This window comes from Myotis nattereri (genome assembly GCF_964212035.1).
Source record: "Myotis nattereri genome assembly, chromosome: 5".
NCBI lineage: Eukaryota > Metazoa > Chordata > Mammalia > Chiroptera > Vespertilionidae > Myotis > Myotis nattereri.
In genome coordinates this window covers 2,593,440-2,621,226 of record NC_138080.1, presented here as the reverse complement: position 1 = coordinate 2,621,226, position 27,787 = coordinate 2,593,440, and the positions used below count along the sequence as shown (strand labels likewise).

General features: G+C 55.1%; 1 protein-coding gene and 1 long non-coding RNA gene across 3 annotated transcripts in view; one reads left to right on the top strand and one right to left on the bottom strand.

Moving 5' to 3' along the window:
• The window catches only part of PRSS12 (serine protease 12), a gene marked incomplete at its 5' end in the record, with an annotated part of 61,290 nt that extends 35,478 nt beyond the window's left edge, over positions 1-25,812 (top strand). For both annotated transcript variants that reach the window (XM_081090716.1, XM_081090715.1), the window contains 7 exons: positions 820-1,016; positions 2,437-2,578; positions 12,357-12,562; positions 16,701-16,779; positions 17,338-17,460; positions 23,054-23,334; positions 23,895-25,812. In XM_081090716.1, the coding sequence (XP_080946842.1) occupies positions 820-1,016; positions 2,437-2,578; positions 12,357-12,562; positions 16,701-16,779; positions 17,338-17,460; positions 23,054-23,334; positions 23,895-24,202 (1,336 nt within the window). In that variant the 3' untranslated portion in view covers positions 24,203-25,812. The remainder of the gene's footprint in view (positions 1-819; positions 1,017-2,436; positions 2,579-12,356; positions 12,563-16,700; positions 16,780-17,337; positions 17,461-23,053; positions 23,335-23,894) is intronic.
• A 749-nt stretch (positions 25,813-26,561) lies between these two features.
• Positions 26,562-27,565, bottom strand: LOC308518926. The gene is made up of 2 exons (XR_013995966.1): positions 27,240-27,565; positions 26,562-26,758 (listed from the first exon to the last, which is right to left on the bottom strand). It is a non-coding gene; the product is annotated as an uncharacterized lncRNA (long non-coding RNA).
• Between the last annotated feature and the right edge of the window lie 222 nt (positions 27,566-27,787).

Genomic DNA, 27,787 nt, shown 5'->3' with positions numbered 1-27,787 from the left:
GGAGAGGCTGAGGCCGACTCGTGCCACACGGAGAGGTGTCCTCGTGTTCTCGGTACAGAATGCCCACGTGCCTGTGCGAGGGAGTTTAACCACAGGGACTCGGGGCCGGGAGCACTGGGCCAGCTTCAGCCGGTGACTTCTGGCTGCTGGCGCTTTGCAGAGCGAGAGGAAGCAGAGCGAGAGGAAGCGCTGCGGGAGGCGCCTGAGCACAGGTGGAGCTAGTTGCAGGTCCGGTGCCGGAGCGGCTATTAGAGTGTCAGGTCTCAGCGGTGCAGGGTCGCAGGTACAGTCAGCTGGGACGCAAGTGTCCTCCATAAAAGCTTAAAAGATCACGTTCCTGTGCCCTCAGGGAACGTGGTCAGTGCCCTGATGTTGATGGGCACGGAGCCGGGAGTCGCTGAGCTGCTCCCACTTTTCCTTCTGGGGGAGAGGAGACCAGAGAGGCCGGCAAAGCTGGTGGGACCCAGGAGCTCAGAAGGCTGGTCAGAGGCCCACGTGGGGCCGGCGGTCTCGGCTCCGGGCCCAGTGCTCTGCCTGGCCAGGATCCCGAGGGTTAGCTCTTGGTCCGCGTTCTCTCAGCTGGCGGGTTAAAGGGCAGACCGAACCCAAGAACGGGCAGGGAGAAAGGGTGGTGGCCCGTTAGCTGCACCGCGCCAGCCAGCGCCCGCACGAGGGTGGGACGTGTGAGGCGCGGACAGTGCCCTGTGCGGAGTTGTCAGGAGCCGTGTCCTCTGGTCAGGACACCTGGCCGGCTGCCGGCTTCCCGTGGGGTGGGGGGCGCAGGCAAAGCCCTCCACGTGTGTCTGTCTCGCTGTGCAGGTACGGCAAGCAGGCCCCCGCCAGCCCCTTCGGGGAGAGCGCCGGGCCCATCTGGCTGGACGAAGTCAGCTGCTCCGGGCGGGAGACCAGCCTCCTGCAGTGCTCCCGGCCCCCGTGGGGGCGCCACGACTGCAGCCACCGCGAGGACGTGGGCGTGGCCTGTGCCCCGCGCGGCGAGGGACACCGGCCGTCTCTGGGTGAGGACACAGCCGCTGCCGCTGTCTGTCTCAGGCGCAGGGGACGGTCCTCGTCTGGACCTTTCACTGTCTCCTGCCTGTTCTCACGGTCAGTCATGTCCATTCCAATCTTCTGAGTCTTCCCACCAACACTGTCAGATGTCTGCTCCTCGGTTACGTTCCTTTACCCAGAGCCAAGCCTCCTCCTAAACACGTGCGGCCACGACATCTGAGCGAGGGAGGAGCGAGCTGCCACGCCCCCTCTCCTGCCGGGTCACAGAGCCCTGATGACCAGCGCCGCTCACTCTTACCCGGGGGCTGCGTGGGCCCCTGGGCGTCCTCCTGCCCTGAGACGGGGAGCTGAAGCTTCATGCTGTGAAACGGCGGGACTGTGGTCCCCGGGTCACCGTGCTGGGCACGTAGGTGGTCAAGGTGCACGGCTTTGCCTCGTTGGACCGAACGGTGCCACCCTGGGCCCCCTACCCTTCTGGGTCCGGCAGGGGCGGTGCCCTCCTGCGCCCTCAGAGCCCATGCTCCAGGTGTCTCTCCTCTGTTCCCCGCTCGCTCCCTTCTGCGCACGGGGCTGCTGTCTCCCAGGCTCGGCGCTCTCTCAGCCGCCGGCCTGCGTGTCGGTTTATGCCCAGAAGGTCTTAGCGTGGCTGTTCCAGGTGAGCGGACAGGCGCGAAATAACAAGCTCCAAGTGCATGTCCTGCTATTCACTAGTGGGAGTCAGTGGTAATAAAATCAGGCGCGACTATTTTATTATTTTATTTTTTAAGTATATATATTTATATTGATTTCAGAGAGGAAGGGTTAGATAGAAGATTCAATGATGAGAGAGAAGCCTGGTTCAGCTGCCTCCTCACACTGGGGATCGAGCCCGCAACCCGGGCGTGCACCCTGACCAGGAATCAAACCGTGACCTCCTGGTTCCTAGGTTGGCACTCAACCACTGAGCCACACCTTTACAGTCTGCCCCCCCCCCCTCCCTCCCTCCCTCCTTCCCCAGCAGCTGGCGCCTGCCCTCCCCCTGCTGGCCGTTCTAGGTGCTGGGACTGCAGAGCTGAGCAGTGGCCTCCCAGCTTCACAAGATCAGGCCGAAGGGGAGAGTTTTTGTTGTCCCTTCTCTCTCTCCATTGCCCAGTGGCTCAGTGGATAGGGCGTCAGCCTGCAGACTGAAGGGTCCCAGGTTCGATTCCGGCCAAGGGCACATGCCTGGGTTGCGGCTTGATCCCCAGTGGAGGGTGTGCAGGAGGCAGATGATCAATGATTCTCTCTCATCATTGATGTTTCTGTCTCTCTCTCCTTCTCTCTTCCTCTCTGAAATCAATACAGAAATACATTTTTTTTTAAAAAAGAGAACAAGTTATGTTTGGGGAAGTCCCCTGCGTCTGTTCCATTGCATGTTTGGTTTCCTAACACTTTCGGGTCATGCCCTAGGTTTTCCCATCAGGCTGGTGGACGGAGAAAATGAGAGAGAGGGGCGCGTGGAGGTTTTCCTCCAGGGCCAGTGGGGAACCATCTGTGACGACGGCTGGACTGACCGGGACGCGGCTGTGACCTGCCGGCAGCTCGGCCACAGGTAAGGGAGCCTGGTTGCTCGGCTGGGTACTTCATGGGCGCTTCTGAGTCTTTAAAGCCTCGTTCCAGCGAGTTATTTCTTGAAAATTAATTTACATGATCTCATTCCGAACTGTAAAGAATACTAAGTAGAGTGTTTAAAATTTTCTGTCTTCTCACAAGAGACATACAATGTGTCACATACACATGTAGCTTTTATTTAATAACAAATGTCTCTATATATAAAAGCCTAATATGCAAAGTGTCTCCTTGGGAGTTCAACCAACCGGCCGGGAGTTCAATCGCTCGCTATGATGTGTGCTGACCACCAGGGGGCAGCGCAGAACGAAGGGAGGCCCCAGCTGGCAGCCGGGGAAGGGAGGCCCCAGCCGGCAGCCGGCAGCCGCTAGAGACCCTACCTGTGCACAAATTTTGTGCACTGGGCCTCTAGTCGTGTAATAACTTGACTCCACATACTGCTCTGCCAGCAGGGGCTAAGCTAGCCCATCCTGCGTGGTGTCTGTCTCGTGCGGTCGCCTGAGAGGCTGTGGAGTTAGTGACAGTGAGTGGCTGTCAGTGTACGAGGCAGTGACGCTCTGTAAACGCATGGACAGTGAGCCCTGTGCTTCTGGACTAAGGCCTTCATCCGGCTCCTGGGCTTGCAGATGGCCAGCCTGGGCCGTCTCCAGCTGCCCCTTGTCTTTGCCTTCCCTGTGCTGTCTCTGTGGACACGTTCACTGCCTCGATGGCCCATGCTGGTGCCTAGCTCTCCTGAGCGCTGGGGCTGTGTGCGTGTGCGGGGGCGTCCACGGGCTCCCAGGCTCCCAGGCTCCGCTCAGCCCCAGCCCCAGCGATCGCACGGCCCTCACCAGCCGGCAGGAGGACGCTTGTGCCCACTGTGAGAGCGGACACAGGGAGGCAGGGCCCCTCCTGTGGCCTCCCCAGCCATGCAGGGGGTTGAGGCTTCGTGCAGGTATACAGTGAGTGTGCAAATATCGGAAACGTGTTCCGTGTAGAGAGCTGGGGCGTTTCAGCCAATGCGCACACACTGCCCAGCTCGTAGCGGGTTACGAATAGTGGTTTGGATTTTAAGCTGTACCCTGCTTTGTACACCTGTGTGCACATTTAACTAGTTGTTCTATGCTGGATACATTTTTATTTTTAAAAGTATTTCTATTTTATTTACTTGTTTTGTTAATCCTCACCAGAGGATATTTTCCCCATTGTTTTCTCAGAGAGAGTGGAAGGGAGGGAGGCAGGGAGAGAGAGAAACATGGATGTGAGAGAGACACATGGATTGGTTGCCTCCTGCATGAGCTCTGACCAGGGTCAGGGATTGAACCATCAACCCAGGTACCTGCCCTTGACCAGAAACAAGCCCTCCACCCTTCGGTGCGTGGGCCGACGCTCTAACCACGGAGCCATGCTAGCCAGGACTACATTATTTCTATTCTAATTAAAATTTAAAAATATTTTTCTAATGTTTTAATTCAAAGTTTGTTTCCTGTTACTCAGCTGTTACTTCGAGTTACTGTTCAGTTTTGGACCTAGTTACAATTGCAGTTGCCCGCTGGGCAGTGAGTGCGTTACTGGTGATCACATTGTCAGCGTCCGCGATTGGCATGGGACGTGGATTTCCAGCTTTGAAAATGCAGGCCGCAGAGGCAGGCAGGGTGAGCCTCCCTCAGATGCCTACATGCACTGAGTCAGTGATTTCTTTTGTTTCCTTTATCACACATTTCTAACACTCCTTCCTCCATTTGAACATGAATACACACACACACACATATATATCTATAACTGTTCTTCCATTACCTTCCCAGGGAATTTCCTTATTTACAATCAGCCATTAAAGAACATTGCTGTTTTAGACTGTTTTATCGTTCATACTTCAGTTTTCCTTTTTGTCTTTCTTTTCTAAAAAAAAATTATTATTAGAAAGAGAGGAAGGGAGAGGGAGAGAGAGAGAGAAACATCGAAGTGAGAGTGAAACAGCAGTCAGCTGCCTCCTGCACGCCCTCCACCCGGGATCGAGCTGACAACCTGGGCTTGTGCCCTGACTGGGAATGGAACCGTGACCTCTACGTGCACAGGATGATGCCCAACCACTGAGCCACACTGGCTAGGGCCATACTTCAGTTTTTCTGTAGATACGATCCAGGAAATCTCATAGTATGTTTGAAATATGCAGGGAAAGGCCAAGTTTGATCCTCACATGTGTTGGAGCCACAGTTAAGGAAGGAAGAAGCCCCTATGCACACCCATCATGCATTTTCACTTCCATCTCCCTTTGTCATTGCTTTTTACTTACCATCACTTAGTCCAGTGGTTCTCAACCTTGGCTGCAAATTAGAATCACCTGGGAATCTTTTTAAAATCCTGATTTCTGGGCCTCATCCTCCGGAAATTCTGTTTCTTTGTGATGGGGTGGGACCACAACATTAGTAACAAAGAAACAGAATTTCCGGAGGATGAGGCCCAGAAATCAGGATTTTAAAAAGATTCCCAGGTGATTCTAATGTGCAGCCAAGGTGGAGAACCACTGACTTAGTCCATTCTACATTCAGCTCTAATGGTGAACTGAAGTGAGAAATAGTCCAGATTAATGAACATTAGTGAACGTCTGCAGCAATTTCCCATAGTGTTCCTGTAACAATGATCAGGAAAAGCATTGAAAGAATATTTTACTTTGTAATTGTTTTTTTAATGAAGTCCCTTAGTAAGTAAAAGAGTAATTTAATGTTCCTATATAACAAATTGAATAATCACCTTCTAGTGCATAATCCACATTTTCCCATCAAATAGTATTTAAATGAGAATCATTTAGATATTTGCTCTGTGAATGCACTTGAGCGTTTTAATGCCTTCCCACTAGGAAGTGGGGTTTCCTGGGAGAACACGCACAGAATGGTGAACGGGTTGTGACTAGAGCAGGGGTCGTCTCCCTGTGTTTGAATTGTTAAAAGTCTCCGTTCGTAGACACCAATCAAGAAAACCTTACAGCTGCTAAGGCTTGGGCCTTCTTGGTAAGAAGTCCGGAGGCCCGTTCCGAGCCAGCTCTGTGCTAGTGGAGGGTAAGTTCTTGGAAGCACTGAGAGTCCAAATAGCATTAAAATGCAATTCCTTCATGGGAGAGACAGAACCGAAGTGATGGACCAGGAAAGGTGGTGGTAACTCACCTTGATGTGCTGACAGTCACCAGCAAGTCAGCCGCCTTAGTCCCTGAGGGGTCACGTGATGTCTGGAGGCCCAGCACATGGCACACGGTCTCCGAGGCTGAGAGAGAGGTGCTGACGTCCGCTCACGCGCCAAGGTGACTAAACAGCCCAAGGCAGAAGGACGGCCATCCCCTTTGAACTTCCTGCCAGTCCCTTAGCACAGGCCTCCATGTGGCATTCTTCCGGAACTGCACAATTATTCGCGCCGTCTCCCTTCACACAACTTAGAACAGCCTTTGCTGTTTTTTGTTTTGTTTTTTTAATTTATTGATTTTTTACAGAGAGGAAGGGAGAGAGATAGAGAGTTAGAAATATCGATGAGAGAGAAACATCGATCAGCTGCCTCCTGCACATCTTCTACCGTGGATGTGCCCACAACTCAGGTACATGCCCTTGACCGGAATCGAACCTGGGACCTTTCAGTCCGCAGGCTGACGCTCTATCCACTGAGCCAAACCGGTTTCGGCAGCCTTTGCTGTTTAGGCAGAGACCTAACATCAAGTACATTCAGTGTAGGTGTGTGTTCCCAGACCGTGTGCGTGCTCCCAGACTGTGTGCGTGCCCCCAGACCGTGTGCGTGCCCCCAGACCGTGTGTGTGTGCCCCCAGACCGTGTGCGTGCTCCCAGACCGTGTGCGTGTGCCCCCAGACCGTGTGCGTGCTCCCAGACCGTGTGCGTGCTCCCAGACCGTGTGCGTGCTCCCAGACCATGTGCGTGCTCCCAGGCCGTGTGCGTGCCCCCAGGCCGTGTGCGTGCTCCCAGACCGTGTGCGTGCCCCCAGGCCGTGTGCGTGCTCCCAGACCGTGTTCGTGCTCCCAGACCTTGTGCGTGCCCCCAGACCGTGTGTGTGTGCCCCCAGACCTTGTGCGTGCTCCCAGACCATGTGCGTGTGCCCCCAGACCGTGTGTGTGTGCCCCCAGGCCGTGTGCGTGCCCCAGACCGTGTGCGTGCTCCCAGACCGTGTGTGTGCTCCCAGACCGTGTGCGTGCTCCCAGACCGTGTGCGTGTGCCCCCAGACCGTGTGCGTGCTCCCAGACCGTGTGCGTGCTCCCAGGCCGTGTGCGTGCTCCCAGGCTGTGTGCGTGCTCCCAGGCTGTGTGCGTGTGCCCCCAGACCGTGTGCGTGCTCCCAGACCGTGTGCGTGCTCCCAGGCCGTGTGCGTGCTCCCAGACCGTGTGCGTGCTCCCAGGCCTTGTGCGTGCTCCCAGACCCTGTGCGTGCCCCCAGGCCGTGTGCGTGCCCCCAGACCGTGTGCGTGTGCCCCCAGACCGTGTGCGTGCCCCCAGACCGTGTGCGTGCCCCCAGGCCTTGTGCGTGCCCCCAGACCGTGTGTGTGTGCTCCCAGACCCTGTGCGTGCCCCCAGACCGTGTGCGTGTGCCCCCAGACCGTGTGCGTGCTCCCAGACTGTGTGCGTGCCCCCAGACCGTGTGCGTGCTCCCAGACCGTGTGCATGCTCCCAGACCATGTGCATGCACACCCTCCTGCAGGAGGAGAGCTGTTTGTCTTGCAAAAAAAAAAAAAGGTATATCTAATTGCATCTCACACCTCAGTAGCTGCAAAGGTTTTCAGGTCTGGTGTATTTGTACATGACATTTAAAAATAGAGCAGTCACATCCCTCTTTAATCACATCCAATGAAATATAAATATCACAGGGAGTGACATTCTGTCACTGAGTTTAAAAATACACGAGCAAGCTCTTCTTTGCCCTTCACAAATTTTACATAGCTTGTTTTTCTCCTTGAAATTGTCATTTAAATTGCTTTCCCCACAGAATTCATTATGCTTTAAAAAATGTGTGTGTACTTATATATACATACACACACACACACACACACACATACACACACACACACAGTGCACGAAAGAGAAATCAAATTCTTCTAACAGGTTCCTCTCTGGATTTTTAAATTTCTAGTGCACAACTGATTAAAACAACAAATAATTATTAAACATAGGAGGTAAGAGTTGACTCAAGCCCCCACTTAATTAGACCTGTGGATTGGCTTTGTGGTGCTTGTAGTAACGAAGGGACCATTGCATCATCTATTCTGAACTGTTTGGCCACGTTAGAGGCTTAAGTCTTGGAGGAACATGCTACAGTAGGATTCTGGACGGTGAAAGGTATGCCTTTCTCTTGTGAGGGGGGAGAAGGGACTTTTTGAAAGAGAAGTTCTTCTTGATTTCAGCAAGACCAGCTTTTAGGGAGACTAAACATGAATTTGAGGATCTGAATATCGATTCCCGCTAAGCCCTGACACCCAGGTTAAGGGTGAATGTTAGAGCTCCCTGTCTCCTTGAAGTTCCCTCTATGCGTCACTGCCACCCCGACTGGGGGTGTGGGGGGTGGAGTCTCTTCTCTCTTTGCTACAGATGACATAGTCCTTATTTATTAAACAGATGTCAGCTGGGCAGGGCACATGCCTGGGTTGTGAGCTCGATCCCTGTGTGGGGCGTGCAGGAGGCAGCCGATCCATGGTTCTCTCATCATTGATGTTTCCATCTCTCCCTCTCTCTTCCTCTCTGAAATCAATAAAAATATATTTAAAATAAATAAAAAGTCAAAGAAAAATGTATTTGATTTCACTGTATCATTGAGAATGTCTTCATTTAATCATGCACTTTTATTAGTAAAAATGTTCTCTAATTCCTACTTATTGAATGCTGCATTCTTTTTTTCAAAATATATTTTATTGATTTTTTACAGAGAGGAAGGGAGAGGGATAGAGAGTTAGAAACATCGATGAGAGAGAAACATCGATCAGCTGCCTCCTGCACACCCCCAACTGGGGATGTGCCCACAACCAAGGTACATGCCCTTGACCGGAATCGAACCTGGGACCCTTCAGTCCACAGGCCGACGCTCTATCCACTGAGCCAAACTGGTTAGGGCTGCTGCATTCTTTTTAGTCTGTAAGTTGATTGATAAATTATTAACCAATTACCCTTTTGTTTTATTGAGTGAGTCCTAACTTCATTTGCTACCTATTTAGTTGTACTTGCCACATTTATGCTAATGCCATGCATTACTGTCTCTCTGTACCCTTCTGCCTTTTAATCCAATTTCCTATTTTTTTTTCCTCTAATGTACCGAAGTTCAGCATTCTTACTGTTTTACTAGAAGTTCTCTAAATTTTTAGCAAACATACTGCCATGTTTTCTTACCCATTTCAAAAATTATTATCTGTAACTTCTGCTTCCTGAAAAATATCAAGACGTTTAGCACCCTGTTATATACCTTCTACCTCCACTCATCCTCACTCCTCAAATGCTTGAGAATCATCTGTGATACTCGTTTCTGCCTGCTGTTAATTGTTCAATTTCAGGTTATGCCTATTGGAATTTCAAATTGCTGCACATTACTCATCCACATCAACAATTAGTTTTTTTTCTCTCTTTTTTAGTTTAATTTTTAACAAAGGTTACTAAGCAACACTTTCTCACGATTCTGACTGAGAAGGGAGGAGACACAGTAAACAGTAGAGATGAGAAAAGGGATATAAACCCAGATACACAGAAAGGCTAACAATCGCAGGAACTGTGAACTACTTTCAGCGAAGACATCTGGAAATGTACACGATATGGACAGTTCCCTCGGAAGCTACATTTTCAACAAAAATATAATTATCAAAGTTGAAGCAGCAGATAGGAACCACATGCATGACTTTCCCTGGGAGACATGACTCTGATCCGCTACTGGAGAGTTCACTGTCTTCAAGACAGAGGGTGCCTGAGTCCCAGAAATGGTTGCACACCAAGGAATAAAAATGAAAAAAATGAACAGAAACAGACAAATATTTCCATCCAGTTGATAAGGCTACTGTGACTTGCTTTCAAGACAAAGTGCACATAGACAAAGAAAACCATAACCCAGTCTCATGGATTTGCATAAGAAATTCTACACTGCCGAAACCGGTTTGGCTCAGTGGATAGAGCGTCGGCCTGCGGACTGAAAGGTCCCAGGTTCGATTCCGGTCAAGGGCATGTACCTGGGTTGCGGGCACATCTCCCAGTGGGAGATGTGCAGGAGGCAGCTGATCGATATTTCTCGAAAATCTATGTTTCTAACTCTCTATCTCTCTCCCTTCCTCTCTGTAAAAAATCAATAAAATATATTAAAAAAAAATTCTACACAAAATATTAACAAGTTGAACCCAACAGCATAAAAGAGCAACTTAGCACAAACAGCTGGAATCTTCTGAAAAATACGAGTGCTTAGAGCTGAAGTGTTCAGTTAATGTGCTTGAGTTGTCTATAAATAAAAATAAATCTAATCATCTTAATGTTGAAAAGTTATTAAAAATCAGTAATAATTATATTTCTTAGGAACCTGAGAATAAAGTAAAACCACCTTAATTTTATGTCATGAACATGCATCAAATAGGAACAAAACAAGGATGCCTGCTACAGCGGCCGTGACTCAGGAAGTCCCGCTCATCACCAGTAAGTGAGGTACCGGCCCAGCCGGCGTGGCTCCGTGGCTGAGCGTCCACCATGCATCAGGAGGTCGCAGTTCGATTCTGGGTCAGGGCACATGCCCAGGTTGCAGGCTCAATCCCCAATAGGGGGATGCAGGAGGCAGCCAATCAATGTTTCTCTCATTGATAATTTTCTTTTTTTTAAATCCTCACCCAAGGGTATTTTTCCACTGATTTTTAGTGAGGGGAAGGGAGAGGGAGAGACAAGAGAGAGACACATCAATGTGAGAGAGACATCGATTGGTTGCCTCCTGCACAGCTCTGTGACCAGGACCAGGGATGGAGCCTGCAACGGAGATATATGCTTTTGATCCAAATCGAGCCTGGGACCCTTCAGTCTCCAGGCCAACGCTCTATCCACCAAGCCAAACCAGCTCGGGCTCTCACTGATATTTTTATCCCCGCCCTCCTCTCTCTTGTTTTGCTCATATTTTTAAAAGTAGAATTGAAGTATCAGTACTGAAAAGGACTTCAGAACTGTAATATAAATAACTAGAGGCCCGGTGCATGAATTTGTGCACAGGTGGGGTCCCTCTGGGTGGCCTGCAGGGATCGGGCCAAAACCCAGTCCAACACCGCCTGCAGCTCCTACCTGCTGTTCTCGCTCATCATGGCCCCACTGTGCCTGCCGCGGGCTCACGTCCAATTAGTCCTGATCAGGAGAGGCTCACGCTGCAGCAGCGCTCACCAGCCATGAGCCCTGCGTCTGGCACCCTCCCAAGGGGAGTGTCCTGCGGGATTGAGCTGAAACCATCTCTCCAACATTCCCCAAGGGGTCCCAGACTGCGAGAGGGTGCAGGCCAGGCTGAGGGACCCCACAGGTGCACGATCAGGGCCAGAGAGGGACTGTGGGAGGGCTCCAGGGCGTGTCCGGCCCATCTAACTCAGTCCCGATTGGCTGGACCCCAGCAGCAAGCTAACCTACCGGTCGGAGCATCTGCCCCCTGGTGGTCAGTGCACATCATAGTGAGCAGTTGAGCAGCCTTAGCATATCATTAGCATATTACACTTTGATTGGTTGAACGGACGACTGAATGATTGGACACTTCGCGTATTAGGCTTTTATTATATAGGATGATTGTCCGCCTAGAAAACCCAAGAGATTCAACTGGAAGGACAGTAGAACTCATGTTCATTGATGTAAATTATAAACTATAATTATTTTCAAAAGCATTAATGTTCCTATAGGCTAGGTAGAAAATAAAAAGAAAAAATCTCTTTTATAGAAGGTACAAAAACAAACAAAAATCCAGGAATACACGTGGCAATCATTGAGACCGATGTGAAAAAATATTAGGTCTGTACTGCAGGTAGAAGACCTAATAAATGACCCATCACAACCCTAATGGGAAGACACAGGAGAAACGCATCTGTACATGAAAGCTGTCCTCAAATAATCTTGTTTCTTGGTGTGGGGAGCAGGGAGGGGCTTGATTTCCGGATTCAGCTGGGAGGGAAGCCGTGGGCCGCGGGCACAGGCGCAGAGCCAGCGACGCCCCCGGCAGCAGCGGCATTGGCCTCGGTCGTGCCCTTAAGTCGCGGGGGACGTAGAGACCTGCCCAGGCCTGGCCCCAGCCACGGCTCTCCTTCCGTGCGGTCAGGTGGGGCTCGGGTTTTGCTAAATTTTAGTTTTTTCCAATTACTTTGCATTCAGTGTGATTTTGTGTTAGTTTCGAGTGCACAGCGTGGGGGTGAGACAGTCCTCCACTTCATACCCAGCCCGCCCCAGGCCGGCGATGGGTTTGGCTGCATTTTCATTTTAAAAGCCCCCGAAGGTCGCTCTAAGGGCTGCCACGGGGGCGTCCCTGAGCTCTGAAGACGGCAGTGGCTTCGGTGCTGGGAGCTGATAAGCAAGGGGATGAGGAAGGGCACGGGCAGCAGTCAGCTCCTCGACGGTCACTTCCGGACTAGAGTGACGCCGAGCCCGTGCCCACTAAGCAGGACACCTTCGGGCGGAGGGACCCGGTGACACAGCGAGAGGCTGTTCCCTCAGCTCGTCCTCTGCAGCCATCCACAGGGACGGCCGGCCAGGGTGCACGGGCCCCGGGGCGAGTGGCTGCTCTGGCCCCGCGGCGGGCGCCCTCAGGCCCGGTGCTGTCTTGCAGGGGCCCCGCCAGGGCGCGGGCCATGGCGTACTTCGGGGAAGGACGGGGGCCCATCCACCTGGACAACGTGGCGTGCACGGGCGGCGAGCGGGCCCTGGCCGACTGCCTCAAGCAGGAGATCGGCCGGCACAACTGCCGCCACAGCGAAGACGCGGGCGTGATTTGTGATTATTTTGGCAAGAAAGCGCCAGGTGACGGAGATAAAGGTAAGGCCCCTTCTGGCCCCTGCACCCCCCCAGCCATGCCTGGGAGCAGTACCCCCATAGCCGAACCCCACGCCTGGGAATGCCCGCCGCCCCGTGCTGCTGGGGGCGTGGGGGCCATCGGGGAGCCAGGGGCCACTCCTGCCGGAGCCGGAGGCAGCGACCCTCCCAGTCGGTGGTGTCCCGAAAGCCCGAGCTGACCTTTACTTCCTAAAAGGAAATTAAAACCTGAAGAGGAATGCCAGGAAGGCACTGCTACGCATCCTGATATTTAAAACAACAGGGATCATTTCTTAAATAGAGGAAGAAATTATTTTTTTGTAGGTTTTATTTTGTGAAATTAAAAATGTCAGGAAAAGGGGAGTCTTTTCATAGGGGACAGGCACCGTGTGTTGTGCTTAATTTGAAGGGTTCTTGAAAGCTCCTAGTGTACCTTTGTGAAACAAGTATTGTGTCAGCCCGTTCACTGCCACGCGTCCGAACGGAGGCCACCCTTATGGCGCACACGGGGTGAGGGAGCGAGCGGGGCACCAGCTGTTTCGGAGGAAACTGGCCCTGTTTCATGGAAAGAACAATCACCCTTTATTGACGTGGACTAAGGTCACAGTCGTGACGTGTTGGATTTTCTGCAAAGCGGGTGCATCAACACCTGGACGTTCTCCGCTAACGTCTTTTCATAGCGCCCCAGGAGCAGACACCGAACGTGCTGGATCTTGTTCGTGTGGTTCTTCGCTCTCTGAGGGGCTTTTGAAAGTAGAGAAACATTTACAACCCTCTGTGCTCGGGGACACATGCATTTATGTCCGTGACAAATACGAGCCAGCAAGCCAGTTCTTCCTAGGTATTGGTTATAGCTTATTTTATTAAACACTTTTCAGTAATCCAACCTCCAGTTACAAGTTGAATATAACTAATAGGACATTCTTTCAGTTATTCCTTAAGCAAAAGACAAACACAAAAACCCAGTAATTGTAAAATGTTTTACTATATTCCCACGTAAACATATTTTAAAGTATGACAGATTTCTCCATGATTTATGCATTTAATTATTTAATCTACATTAATAAAAGAGAAAAATGGTAATTGGTGTACGACACTACCCTTTTCATTGGCTAATCAGGGCTATATGCAAATTAACTGCCAACTAAGATTGGCAGTTAACTGCCAACAAGATGGCGGTTAATTTGCATATGTAGGCACAATGCAGGGAGGTGAAAGGGAAAGCAGGAAAAAGCCCCCTGCCACTGACAGTGATCAGAAATCCAGGGGGGAGCTAAGAGCCTTTGCCCTGCCCCCCAGCCATGATCGGAGAATCAGGCGCCTTTGCCGCCCTGGCCAGTGATAGCAGGAAGTAGGGGTGGAGCCAGCGATGGGAGCTGGGCATGGTCGAAGCTGGCAGTCCCAGGAGCTCGGGGTCCCTTGCCTGGGCCTAAAGCGAAGCCCACGATCGCGGGGCCGCTGCAGCTGTGGGTCCCCGCTGCCCGGGCCGATGCCTCAGCCAGAGGCGTCCTGCAGGGGCAGGGGCGGAGCCCGCGCGATCGCGGCATCCCCCGCTGCCACTGCAGGTCCCCGCTGCCTGGGCCGGACGCCTAGGCCAGAGGCGTTAGGCCTGGGCAGGGGCGGAGCCTGCAACCGCGGGGAGCTGGGGGTCCCCTGCCCAGGCCTGACACCTCTGCCGGAGGCTTCAGGCCTGGTCAAGGGGCCGATCCGGTGATTGGTGATCGGAGGGTGATGAGGGTCAACTCCTCTGGCTGAGGCATCAGGCCTGGGTGTGGGGCGGAGCCGGGGATTGGGGGGATATGATGGTCCCCTTGCCCAGGCCTGAAGCCTGGGTCAGAGGCGTCAGGCTTGGGCGGGGGGTGGAGCAAGCGATCAGAGGGAGATGGGGGTCCCCTGCCCAGGCATGATTCCTAGGCCAGAGGCCTCAGGCCTGGGCGGGGGCCAGAGCCAGTGATCGGGGGGAGATGGGGCTCCCCTGTCCAAGCCTGACACCTCTGGCGGAGGCGTCAGGCCTGGGCAAGGGGCCGATCAGGCGATCGGAGGGTGATGGGGGTCAACGCCTGAGGGCTCCCAGTATGTGAGAGGGGGCAGGCTGGGCTGAAGGACACTCCCCCCCGCCCCACACCCAGTGCACGAATTTCGTGCACCGGGCCCCTAGTGATTAAATAAATCATTAAATTTATTTAATGCTTCTTAGAGTTAATCTTCACCCAAGGATATTTTCCCATTGATTTTTAGAGAGAGTGGAAGGGAGAGAGAGACATCGATGTGAGAGAGACACATTGATTGGTTGCCTCCCGCACGTGCCCAGACCTGGGGCCAGGATTGAGCCTGCGATCCAGGTACATGCCCTTGACTAGAACTGAACCTGGGGCCCTGTGGTCCATGGGCTGATGCTTTACCTACTGAGCCAAACCAGCCAGGACAGGCCTTGCTAGAGTTGCAGCAACGTTTATTTTGATACATTTCCAAGGTCCCAGTGCTACTGTACATCAGATAAAAAGGTTTTTATCTCAGACCCCCAGACTGTAGAGTTGGTTCACTCACCCTGTTGCTTCCGTGTTGAGGCTTGAGACCTAGTGACCGACTGCTAGAAGGTGATTCAGACTTCAGCCGTTGGTCATCCGAGGGGATCCTTTTATAAATGAGCTTCATTTTGCCTGTTGATCGTTGTAACGGTGGACTTTGTGGCCCTCAATAGACTTTCCTCCTTGCAAGCTGGTGCTCCGCCCAAAACGAGGTCAACCCCAGCCCCGCCGGCTCAGCATTACCTCGTCCCCGCGTGGCAGCACCCCGCTGGCCTGGCTCGGGGGTTCCTGCAGCGTCTGTTCTCCCCGGCCTCACAGTGGGCAGAGCCAGTGAGCGGCCTGGCGTCCTGCGGTGAGGACCCGGCCTGCGCAGGAGCTCACAGGCACTCAGCCCTCTGGGGACCTGGCGGGACCTCCTCCGTAGGACGGGCTGGTGCTGACTTCCTGCTGGGCCGCCCTCTGCTGGTCACCGGGCAGCCATTGGTGCTGCCAGGGCTCCAGGTCCTCACCCAGATAGACAGCCAGTCTCTCCTACCCTTTCTACACATGCCTTCCCCAGAGAGCAGAATGCTCGCCTATCCGTTCTACCTTCTGAAACATGGAAACATTAGCCACACCTTAGATTCCATGTGCTTTTGCACACCACTTATATGTTTTTAATTTGGCTCTTTTGTTCATGCTCTTGCTGTAAAGGTTGTTATCTTGGAAGTGTGATTACATACGGTTTGCCAGCCCAGCCAGAGTGGCTCCGTAGTTGAGCGTCAACCTATGAACCAGGAGATCGCAGTTCAATTCCCAGTCAGGGCACATGCCTGGGTTGTGGGCTCCATCCCCAGCGGGGGGCGTGCAGGAGGCAGCCGATCAATGATTCTCTCTCATCATTAATGTTTCTCTCTCTCTCTCTCCCTCTCCCTTCCTCTCTGAAAGCAATAGAAACATTTTTAAAAAATTATTTAAAAAGTGCTTACAGCTCTTCTTGAATCTGTCTAGCACAGTGGTTGGCAAACTGCGGCCCCTTGAGTGTGGCTCTTCCACAAAATACCACGTGTGGGCGCGCACGTACAGTGCGATTGAAACTTCGTGGCCACACTCAAGGGGCCAAAGAGCCGCATGTGGCTCGCGAGTTGCAGTTTGCCGACCACTGGTCTAGCAGGTCTTCTGGTTTTTATTGGAAGGCCCTAAAAAAATAAATAAGTAAATACAGTTTGCCACCTGAAGGGGCGCAGTAAGCCCTTTTGATATGTGAATGTGGGAGTCGGTGTGCCTTTGGGCCAGATGCCCTCTGAGGGTGGCATGTGCCCAGGGGGTTGGCAGAGGGCTGTGTGTGAGAAGCAAGTGACGAGACCACTGCGGCGTTTGGTTAACGTTCCCGAAGCCCTAACAGCCTCTGGCCAGCAGAGGAGGAGGTGTGGGTGCCGACGGGTCACATCTGGACAGGGAAGCCCAGTGCCCCGCCTGCTGTGAGTGGCGCTGCCTCGTGACAGGCAGCTGGCTCCCGTAGGAAAGCAGCCTGTGGTTTGAGGAGGAAGGAGGCATTTGAATCGGCAGGAGCAGCGGGGCTGTGTGGCTGTTCCCGCCTCGGCCTGAGAGTAATTCCTCCCCTTTCCGCCCAGCGCCCGTCCCGTCCGGCTGTGGGCTCCGACCGCTGCACCGTCGGCAGAAGCGCATCGTTGGCGGGAAGAACTCTCTAAGGTACGGGCTCGGGCGGACTCCAGGGCAGAGGGCTGGGATGCACTCGGGTACAAACTGGGGGCGTGATGGCCTCGTGGTGTTTTCCCACCCCCCGGCCACGCCCAGCCTCCCGGCCTGTGCGGGTTCTCACGTTGCGGTCCTGCTTCTGGGCTGCTGAGCGCTCGCGGCAGAAACCGGCTCCCCCCCCAGACCTGGGGGCGCCGCTGCGGATGCAGAATTCACGGAGCTCAGCGCCTGCTCCACTGGACTTGCCCCCTGTCCACCCGTTACTTCGCTGCTGGATTTGCTAAGGGAAAACCAGCTCTGTGCCCAGCGGATGCTCTTCAGGCTGCTTGGGGGCGGTGGGTGTGAGGAGGGGAGCACATCTCATCCCAAGGCCCAGAGGAGGGGCCGGCTTCTGGAAGGGGGTGCTGAGGTGCCCGTCTGCAGGGCGGGGGGCGCTGTTCCCACGGCAGGGGGATCTTTCATGGGGCCCTTCGATGCCCCCAAGCCCGCTGTCGTGTCCTAAGGACGCGCCCCTGCCTCTCCGGACCGTGATGGCCGCCTGCTTTCTTGCAGGGGCGGCTGGCCCTGGCAGGTGTCGCTGCGCCTCAGGTCTCCCCGCGGGGACGGCCGGCTCCTCTGCGGGGCCACCCTGCTGAGCAGCTGCTGGGTGCTGACGGCCGCGCACTGCTTCAAGAGGTAGGTCCCCCCAGACGGCCCAGCGTGGCTCCGGCCCTCCGCCCCCTCCTCCCCCAGCACCAGGGCTCCATGGAGCGAGGGCCCTCGGGGAGCCCCCTGCTGCCCTGGGGTTAGAGCAAAGCCTAGACTCGGGGGACAGAAGATGGTGTTGGGGAGGCAGCCACGGCAGAGCTTCCCGAGAACATGGCCGAGGTGACAGGCTGCCTGAGAGCGGGCGGAGACCCCTGGATATGTGGTGAGGAAGGCGGGGGAGGGGGCAGGCTCGGTTCTGGTCCTTTGGGTCACGTGTTTGTGTGTTTTAGTTTCTCTGTTTGTACCTTCTGGAGAGTCAGGTGGCATCCTGATCATTTCTTCCTGTCGCACATTTTCCGTTCCGGCTGAAGTCTCCCAGTTCAGAGGCACCCCCCCCCCCACCCCCCAGACACACAGGAAGTCAGGGAGTGGGGTCCCAGTGCTCAGGGGGGTCTGCTCTGCAGCCTGCTGGCCTTCCCCCCTGTCCCTGCTCCGGGTCCCAGCCCGACCCCCTTCCCCCATGTCCCTGCTCCAGGTCCCAGCTCGACCCCCTACCCCCCGTCCCTGCTCGGGGTCCCGCTCATGGCCGTTTCCCAGCCTGAACTTGGCACGTGCTGGGAATGACTGAAGCAGGTGATGAGGGTGGAGTCCCACTATGTGCTCCTCATCCTGTGCATTTGAAAGTGCCCCTAACCACACTTTAAACTGGGCTCCATGTTGTGAAGAAGTTCCCCCAAGCAATCCTTCGATGTCTGTGTTCCCACGAGCTGTGCTGTGGCCTCCTCTGGGCCCGCCTCCATCTGTGGGGACTGCTCGCTGCAGCGGATTCAGCTCCTGCGTGAGACGAACCCAGTTGCCGTGTCCCTCTGCGGCGGCTGGCGAGGTGGCTCCCGTGGGCGCGCGGGGCTGCGGTGGACACGCTGCCCGTTTCACCGGGACACGCGGCAGGCTGGCCGGTCCTGGGCCGGGGCGTCTTTCCCTCGCGAGGTCTCCTGCTGCGCCCCGGCTCCGTGGAGTCAGGGCTGGAGGTGCCGGTGCAGGTGATGGCACAGGGACGTGGCCGCTCCTCACCCGTCTCCACGTGACGCCATCAACATTTCTAATTCCGCCTTCCCTGGGGTTTGGGATTCTAATTCCGCCTTCCCCGGGGTTTGGGGTTTTAAAACACCCATTTGCCTGATGATTCTTTGTTTCTGTCCTTTGCCTGCTCTTCTGTTGGGTGCTCTCTTGTCACTGCTGAACTGGGTGGGGGTTTGCCTCGCGGAGCCTGGTCCTCAGCCGCGCAGTGAAGGCCGGACGGTCCACGGCGAGGAGCAGTGGCTGCGCGTGGGAGGCTTTCATACACTGAGCAGCTCAGACGGGGCTGGCTGGTAGGGGTCGGGTTCGAGAAGAGGACTCAGAGATGATCATTAGTGGAGCGGGGGATCCGGTGGCCTTGCTCTATGAGTGGAGGAGGGGGTGGCGCTGGGGACCAGAGAAGCCACGGGCGGAGTCAGCAAACGCTTCACTCCGCCCCCCCCCCCCGCCCCCCCGAGTCTCTGCGAGGAGTGACAGGGTTCAAGGCTAAAGCACAAAAGTGGGGACATCGCCCCCAAGTTCCCCTCGAGGTTGAAGACTTTGATCTGACTTGGGTTCCTGGAAGGTCTCTGTAGCACGTGTCCGGGTTTGTCTGTTTACGCGGCAGGACGGCCCCAGGCCTGCCCACTCCTATTGTTGCTGAAACCAGTGATCTCTCCTGTGTTTGTCTATTACTCGGCGCGGCGTGGAGGCTCCTACATGGCTGCTGCGTGGCGACGGGGCTCGGCTGCCAGGCGGTGGGTCCGGCTGAGATGCTGCGCTCTTGGCGGGCAGCGGGCAGTGCACGTCACACCCGGACCCCCTGCCTCTGGTCACTCTGAGTGTCTCCCCCGCGTGCCCGGAGGGGAGGGTGCACCGCTGAGGGAGCAGGGGCGGATGAGGGCGGGGCCCTCTGGTGGCTGCTGACACGGTGCCGCCCTGACTGTGAGCAGGGAGAGGCTGTTTTGCAAATGGACCGCCTTATCCGTGGGACTCGGTCCCTGGCCTTCCCCAGGGCCGTGGGCCTCTGGTTCAAGGTGCCCACGGCGGCTGTCTCACATCTTCAGTGCAGTGAGCTTCCTAAAGGCACGGGACAGCGTCCAGGGACCAGAACGAGCTGCAGATGGTGTCCTCCTGGGCTCGGGGACTTGGAGTGACACAGCCCCCCTTTAACCATCAGAAGTTCTGAAAGAGGCCCGAGGGACTAGTTCCCCCAGACTGCAGGGGGGACCGAGCGCTCGGTTCCAAGGGTGGCCTTTCGGGTTCTTTAGAGGTGATTTAATTGGGGTTCTTTAGAAGTTAGCTCTGCCCCCTCGTCAGCTGCGTCTCCAGCTGAACTGGCCTCCGCGTGTGCGGCGGGTCCCCATGTGCGGCGGGTCCCCACTCGGCCTGTGTGATGGGTCCCCGCTCGGCACAGGCGGCAGGTCCCCGCTCACGTGGGTGGTGGGTCCTCACTCCACGGGTGTGATGGGTCCCGCTACACAGGCCCCTCTCTCTAAACCAGTGGTTCTCAACCTGTGGGTCGCGACCCCTTTGGCGGTCGAACGACCCTTTCACAGGGGTCGCCTAAGACCATCCTGCATATCAGATATTTACAAGATTCATAACAGCAGCAACATGACAGTGATGAAGCAGCAACGAAAATAATGTTATGGTTGGGTCACCACATGAGGAACTGTATTTAAAGGGCCAGAAGGAGGAGAACCGCTGCTCTAAGCCATGGAGCCGCTCACACAGCCGTCTGTCAGCCTTTGGGTCCATCGGGCAGCAGAGCCCGTCGCGGCCGCGCATGGGCCGCTGGAAGCCTGGGCTTGGAGGAGACGGAGGGGCGAGCACAGATGCGGCCGCCCCTGCGTGAGGGGCTCTGTTCCCTCTCGCCCCTGCTGCTGTTGGGGGTCACCTGGGCTCTCAGAGCGGGTGGGGCTGGGTTTGCTGAGCTGCCGGCTTTTCCTGCCGCATGTTTGGGGGTTCCCTCCGTTTCATTTGAGGGGCAGTCGAAGGCCTTTCAGCAACGGCTATCACGTAGGGTCCCTCAGTCTGTTTCCTTGCGAAGCCTGGGCCCACAGTGAGCTGTGCACGTCCAGTGGCACGGGGACCTCGGCCACGGGTCCCTCGAGTGGTCAGCGCAGCGAGCGAGCACCCGAGGGCCCGTCACCTCTTAGCAAGTCCGAGAAGCCGGCTGAAGGCGAAGGGCCCGCTGCCGGGAGTGCGCAGAGGCCTGGCCGTCCCGGGCGGCAGGGCTGCTGTGTGTTCTTGACGTGAGACCTGAGAGACCAAGTCTGTGTTGGCCTCAGGAGGATGGGGGCCGGGGGGGGGGGTGCTTTGCAAATGGTTTGGATGAAGAGGAGGCTGTGAGGCACTTTTTTTAAAATTTTTAAAATGTTTTTATTGATGTTAGAGATGGAGGAAGGGAGAGAAACATCAATGAGAGAATCATGGACGGCTGCCTCCTGCACGCCCCCCGCTGGGGATGGAGCCTGCGACCTCTCCTCTCCATGCATGCGCCACGCCCCACCCGCTGAGCAGTGAGGCTCCTGTGTAAGCAGCTGAGCCGGCACAGGTCCCGGCTGGATGAGGGGTGGACAGGCCTTTCTCGGGCGGTGGGTGATCATTTAAGGGTCTGACCTGCAGCAGGTCGGCCGCGGGGACCCCGCGAAGGGTCGTCAGAAGGGCAGATGCTCTGTCTGCGGGAAACGTCACTCTGGCCGCAGCGTGGAGGGTGCATTTCAAGTTACACTTGCGATGATGCTCAGGTCAGAGCGCGAAGAGGAAGGCGTGTGGGGGGCTGTTGCCGTGGTCCAGGCGTGAGGTGACGCGAGAAGCGAGGTTGCCCAGGCTTCACCCCATTCCAGTCATGACCCCCCCTGTGCAGTGGTGTCCTGCTGCGGCCCATGTCTAGATCGTGGGGACTTACTTCTGCGGCCAGTTCCGATGCAAGGCCTAGTGCAGCTACGCATCAGCGCCTTCCACGGACTGGCTGGGACAGATGTAATTATCTTAAAGGACATAAAGTGTTGACATGTGAAGGGAATGTCTTGTAAGTCCAGCTTAAGTTACAAGCAGCCCAGGAGACTGCAGTAAAGATATATCATAAATGGATGCCCAGTTTATAGCAACCTCTTTCTCTAGGCCAGTGCTGCCTAGTAGGAATATAATGAGCCACAAATACAAGTCATACATGTAGCGTTACATTTATTTTCTAGTAGCCACATTAAAAGATAAAAAGACCAAACAGGTGAAATTAATGTTAATAATACACTTTAACTCAGTATATCCAAACATTACCATTGCAAAATATAATATACAAATTGAGATATTTAATTTTCCTATTATCCATAGAAACATTATATATAGCACCCTTTTTCTTATACTAAATATTTAAAGTCCTGAGTCTCTTTATACTTTTAGCACGTATCCATTCAGGCTAACCACATCTCAAGTTCTCCCGCAGACACAGGTGGCTGCTGGCTACTGTACTCAACAGACACAGGTGGCTGCTGGCTGCTGTACTGGCCAGTGATGGCTTTTAAATTCTATTCCAAAGATACATGAAACATTTGAGCAGTACTTTCAAGAGTGCAACCCCAGTTTTTCTCATTAGAAAAGTAATAAATCACTTGGGGTATTACTTTAAAACCTGAGTACATTAAGTAGGCATATTGAATCTTTATAATAATAATATCAGTACACAGAAAATGGGAGCTAAGTGAGAATTATCTAAATATCCGATTCTTGTCCACTATTGCTTTTTACAGTCTCAGGATGTGAAATAGCCCTACATGTTGCTTCCATTTTGAAGTGGAGCCCAGCAGGTGATATTCTGTAGGTGCACCATGTGAAAGGCCTCTGGGTGTTAAAGATGGCCCTGAATTAAGGTTGGAGATGGAGACCCTCAGGGGGGCATAGGAAATGGTGTTACGTGTCTCTGGTAGGTGGCTGATAGCTATATCGTCTCTGTAGCATTGCCTAGTGTTTTCAGCTGGGCAGTTAAATTGCTTTCCACACGGTGGGGTTGTCAGGGCCCTGCATAGCCTGTTCGAATGTTTGGCAGTGTCTAGGAATAGACGGGAGCGAGTGGGAGGGTCTGCTGTGCAGGCAGGCAGTCACCGAGAACGCCAGCTTCTCTACGTCCACACGCGAGGACAGGTCTGGTACCCAGCGGACGCTTTCCTGTTCCGGGAAGAAGTGAAGCTGAGAGCTGCTCAGTGTCATTTCCCCTCCGCAGCCCAGCACGTGGTGCCCGTGGAGCCGGAGCGGAGTTTGGTGGAGTTTGGTGGATAAAAGGACGGAGGGATTATGGGATGCAGCCTGGGGAGAGGGGGGTCAGGGTCAAGGGACTGAGGTCCCGTGGGGTGGAAGGATGGCTTTCGCGTCCCACAGCGGTGGGGGCAGAGCAATGGAAGGAAACGGGGGACCTTGGGGGGGCGGGCGACGTGGGACACGGGCTGGCAGCAGCTGTAGGGGCCGTCACTCGGGCGAGGACGCCTTTCAGCATCTGACGCGCTGACTAGCGCCCGCCTCTCAGGTACGGGAACAGCTCACGGAGCTACGCTGTCCGGGTCGGGGATTACCACACGCTGGTGCCCGAGGAGTTTGAAGAAGAAATCGCAGTCCAACAGATTGTCATCCACGGGGCGTACCGGCCAGACAGCAGTGACCACGACATCGCCCTGGTCAGGCTGCAGGGGCCGGACGGGCAGTGCGCCAGGCTCAGCAGCCACGTCCTGCCCGCCTGCCTGCCGCTCTGGAGAGAGAGGCCACAGCGGACAGCCGCCGGCTGCCACATCACAGGCTGGGGAGACACAGGTAACGGAAGTGACAGGTCGGGCGGTGGGCCGGGTCGGTTGTAGAATCTTGGTGGATGTTAGGAAGTCCTGCTGGGTGAGGTCATGACCTTGGGTTCGCATCCTGGGTGTGGAACCGAAGCCCGTCATACATGGGATACAGCTTCTGTGTAGGAGTTATTGTCACCTCCGGTGCTGACGGGTAATTGTCGCTTGTAACCAGTCCTCACGTCAGTGCAGCAGATGGGCCTTAGCGTGGACGTGCTCACCACACCAGCCCGAGCGGCCCCCACCTTCTACGCGCAGTTCAGCGCCGACGCCTGCGCGCCTGCTCTCCGGGGCTCTGTCCGTAGCGAGCCCAGTGTTGCTAGTTCGGCGTCCAGACTCGGTGCTGAGAAGCGGGTTAGTGGAGGGCAAGAAGGTGCGAGTGCCAGCATGACAAGGCAGGTGGTGGCCCGGGTGCCATTGAAACTGCACTCACGTCACAGGAGGGCTTTCATTTGAAAGATGGTCATGCCCTGCAACTGCCCAGGGCAGCTCCTGCAGGACGGGCGCTGGAGGCTAACCGCGTCTGGTTTGCAGGGCGAGCCTACGCCAGGACGCTGCAGCAGGCCGCCGTGCCCTTGCTGCCCCGGAGGCGGTGCGCCGAGCGCTACCAGGGCCGCTTCACGGGGAGGATGCTCTGCGCCGGGAGCCTCCATGGACACAGCCGCGTGGACAGCTGCCAGGGGGACAGCGGCGGGCCCCTCGTGTGCGAGCGGCCGGGAGCCGGCTGGGCCGTGTACGGGGTGACCTCCTGGGGCTATGGCTGTGGGGCCAAGGGTTCGCCCGGCGTTTATACCAAAGTTTCAGCCTTCGTACCTTGGATAAAAAGTGTCACCAAACTGTAATTGGTGGAACCCTCAAGGAAATAGTACTTAAAAAATGTGTTGGCAACTTTCAACCTCAGCGTTGGTCCTCAGCCAGAGGCCCCCCAATGGGGCCCGAGGTCCTGGCTGTGCTGATAGGACCGCGTCCCCTCCGCTGCCTGGGAGGACTGTGGCGTGAACGTGTCTGTAGAACCTCCATGTGGTACTGATTATCCTGAATTGGCATTGTCGCCTCCCAAGCTAGTTCCACTGGGGACTAACTTTATTCTCATTTGAACCTTACTGAACTTTCCTCAGAATCCCCTGGTATTACTGTGTGTACTGACTGTGCAATAACGCTGTTTTTACCTGTATTTGGAGAACTTATAACTGAACCAGTGACATATGGATTCATATTAAGTGCCCATGTTTGACGGAAAAAATACTCAGTACCTCCGAGTAAGAGTGCCCGGGTTTCCTGTTTACATACATTTAAGCTAAAGGCTGACAAAGCTGCATGCGTGTGATCTGTGGCCTGTCAGGTGAGAGAAGGGCCGAGGGAAGGGACCTGCTGGGTAGGCTGTCACGGCACGTGCATGAACAAGGCCTCTGTGCCAGGCACACGGCAACCACCAGTGTTCCAGCCCCCTTGTATGTAGCTCGGAAAACGTGGAATTCCCGCTAACACGGGAAAGAATGTCTTCAAGTTGTTGGACGCACACCCTGATTTACCCACCCGATCTGTTAGCACATCTGCTCTGGTTACCTTTAACCACGTCACATGGTAACTGGTAAACATGTTTCTTCCTTAGCATTGTTTCCTGCACCACGACCTGAGGGCCGTCTGCTGCCGCTTTACTGTAGATAGCCCCTACCGAGACCAGCCTGACGGTCCCATTTAATAAACACTAACAGTGCTCTCCCTGCCTGCGTGGGGAGAGCTCTAAAGCTGTTTATCCGATGTAATGCACCCACTGGTGTGCCCGGGGCACCGCACTGCTTATAGAAAGCTGGTCAGGAAACAGGCCTGGGAGTGAGACAGCTGGTGGGCCTGGAATCCAGACAGTTCCAAAGCTGACAGTGGCGTTGTGCCCCCATGTTCTCCTGCCCAAAGGGGAGTTCCCTCGGGCTCATTTCCCGAAGTGCTAAGGACTAGCTGCCCCTGTAACCTTTCAAGACATTCCTGCTGGCAGTGCCGTCTCTGCCCAAGGATGGAAGGCATGCCCCCAGGACACTCCAGTGCCCTTCCCAAACCCCTGGTCTAGTTCTCCTCTCTCCCAGGAGTAGAGTCATAGAGACGGGCAGAGGTCAGTGCATACTTTAGGCTCAAGAATGGTTACGTGACCCTAAGGAGGAACCGCTCCCTCCTTCTGCGCCAGACTGTGTCCCGGTCTGCAAATCCTGAGCTAGGTAACTGGTGCTAACCTAATGGTGCTTTGCTTTATTGCAGAGCTGCAATGCTGTATCAAGTAGAGCAACATTATCAAAAGCCTGAGCTTTTAGGGGTTAAAGGGAACTTTTATTTAAAAGTGGCATGAAGTTCCCTTCAACCTCCAAGTCAAACTTTTGGTTCAAAATATACTTTTCTAATTTGTTGACTGTGACTTCTGTTACGATACAAATGTGTAAATAAAGTGCAGCCTTTCACCTTGTGTAGCTGTCTAATTTGTGTGGTGACTCCTCTCCCCTAGAGGCGGTTAGACGGCCAGTAGACTCACCAGGGCACAAAGCTCCAGGTGCGTGGCCAGCGTGCTCAGTGGCTGAGCCTAGTCCTATGAACCAGGTCAGGGTTCAATTCCGCCAGGGCACGTGCCAGTTCCCTGAATCCCTGGGGCAGGAGGCAGCCAATCAATGAAAAGATATTTTAAAAAACCTTGGGAAAACAAGGAACTCGCCCTCAGGGTAACCTCCAGTCCCCTAGCATATCACTGGTCACGCAGTTTGGACCCTGACCTTTTTCTCCCTAAAGATAACACCCAGGCCTCAGTTTCAGCTCCAGGCCCAGAAAAGAAAAACCTGACAAGTGGTACACGGCTGCCTCAGGACCCCCTGCCCTGGCACCCACCCATCAGTGATCACACCTGGAAAGCTGATGAATATTCTATGGGTCCCATGAGACTCCACCCAGGGGAGCAATGGGCAGCAGCACCTCGACCCGGGCTAACCCCCCAAGCCCGTCACCAAGGCCCCCTTTCTGTGTAGCCCTTCCCTTTGAATATCCCCGTTCTCCTTAAATAAGTTCAATGTTCTTTAATCACTGCCGGAGATGGGTGTCTCGCTTGGCGGCACACCTGGGACTTGAACCTCTCAGGGGTGTCCTGGTTCTCCTGAATCCACTTCCCCAAATGCTCTCCCGAGTAAGCACCTTCCCACCTAGTGATCAGCCAGGACACACGGAACAGCCAGACGAACCAGCACTTTATTTAATCCTAACAAGCACACACTCATCTGCCAACATCCAGGCATAACTGAAAATACTTCCTGTAGTTCCCAGAACATCGTTTTGTTCCCATCACATCATTTCCCAGCCATCCTGGGGCTGCTGACTCGAATCCCGTTGTCCTGGGCATGCAGGCGGCTCCCGGAGACCTCTCGTCCCTGCAAGGGAAGAACAGCTTTAAAAAACCCCGTCTGCGCCCCTAACTCACAGGGCGGAGGCCGCTCGGTCACCCCCCGCTCAGCCGGCTCATTACCCTCCCGAGTTACAAACCGCCGGCAGGACGGTCAATTCCGGCCTCCCGGGTCCTTCGCAGTAAGAGCAGCTCTGAAATACGGACGGAAAGGAAGGTACCGGACCGTACGTTCTCCATCACCCATTGCAACCATCAGTTCAGCCTCGCAGAAACATTTGAAAAATACATCTCCGCGCAGTCACCCCGCACCCCCCGGGCTGCAGACGTGAAGAATGTCACTTGTGCAAGTCAGAATCTGATACCAATTAGATGGTGACAGCTTTGCCAATAAACAAGAGGATGCTCTTCCATGGCTAGGAAGGGAGACTGCCACAGAGACAGGTCCCAAAGACACATGGAGACCCCGCCCGCCCGCCCGCGACAGGGCCGCGAGCGACGCTACTCACCCGCCGGCGCAGGCGTCCCGCTCGGCCACTGGGCGCCGCGTGGACCCGACCGTCCGGGACTCGCCCGAGCGCAGGGCGCATGCGCGCCGCCTGGGACTCGGTACTAGGGCTGCACGTGGCGGCCGCGCGGCCTAAGGAGCCCCGAGTCCGCCCGGGCCTCCCAGCCCGCGGGCTGCCGCTGCCGACCTGGACCTGCCGCCGCAAGGCCCTCGCGTCGGCTGCATGTTGGCGAGGCCCGGGGGCTCCGTCCCAATCATCGCTTTAGCGCACAGAACACGGCCGCGCACGAACCACGACCGCCCACTGACACACACGCAGCGCTGCCCAGCGGGGAAAGGCCGCACGCTCCTGCGCACGCGCTCTTATACGGCGGATGACGCCCTTCCGGGACGCGCCGCGAGGGGCGGGGCTGGGAGGGAGAGAGCGCGCAGGCCCCGCCCAAGCTCCTCCCCCTTCGCCTTTTCCCCTTGCTCCTGGCAGCTGGGCAGCTCCTGAGGCTTCCGAGTCGGACGCATGCGCACACAGTGGCAGCACAAAAGTTCTCGCGA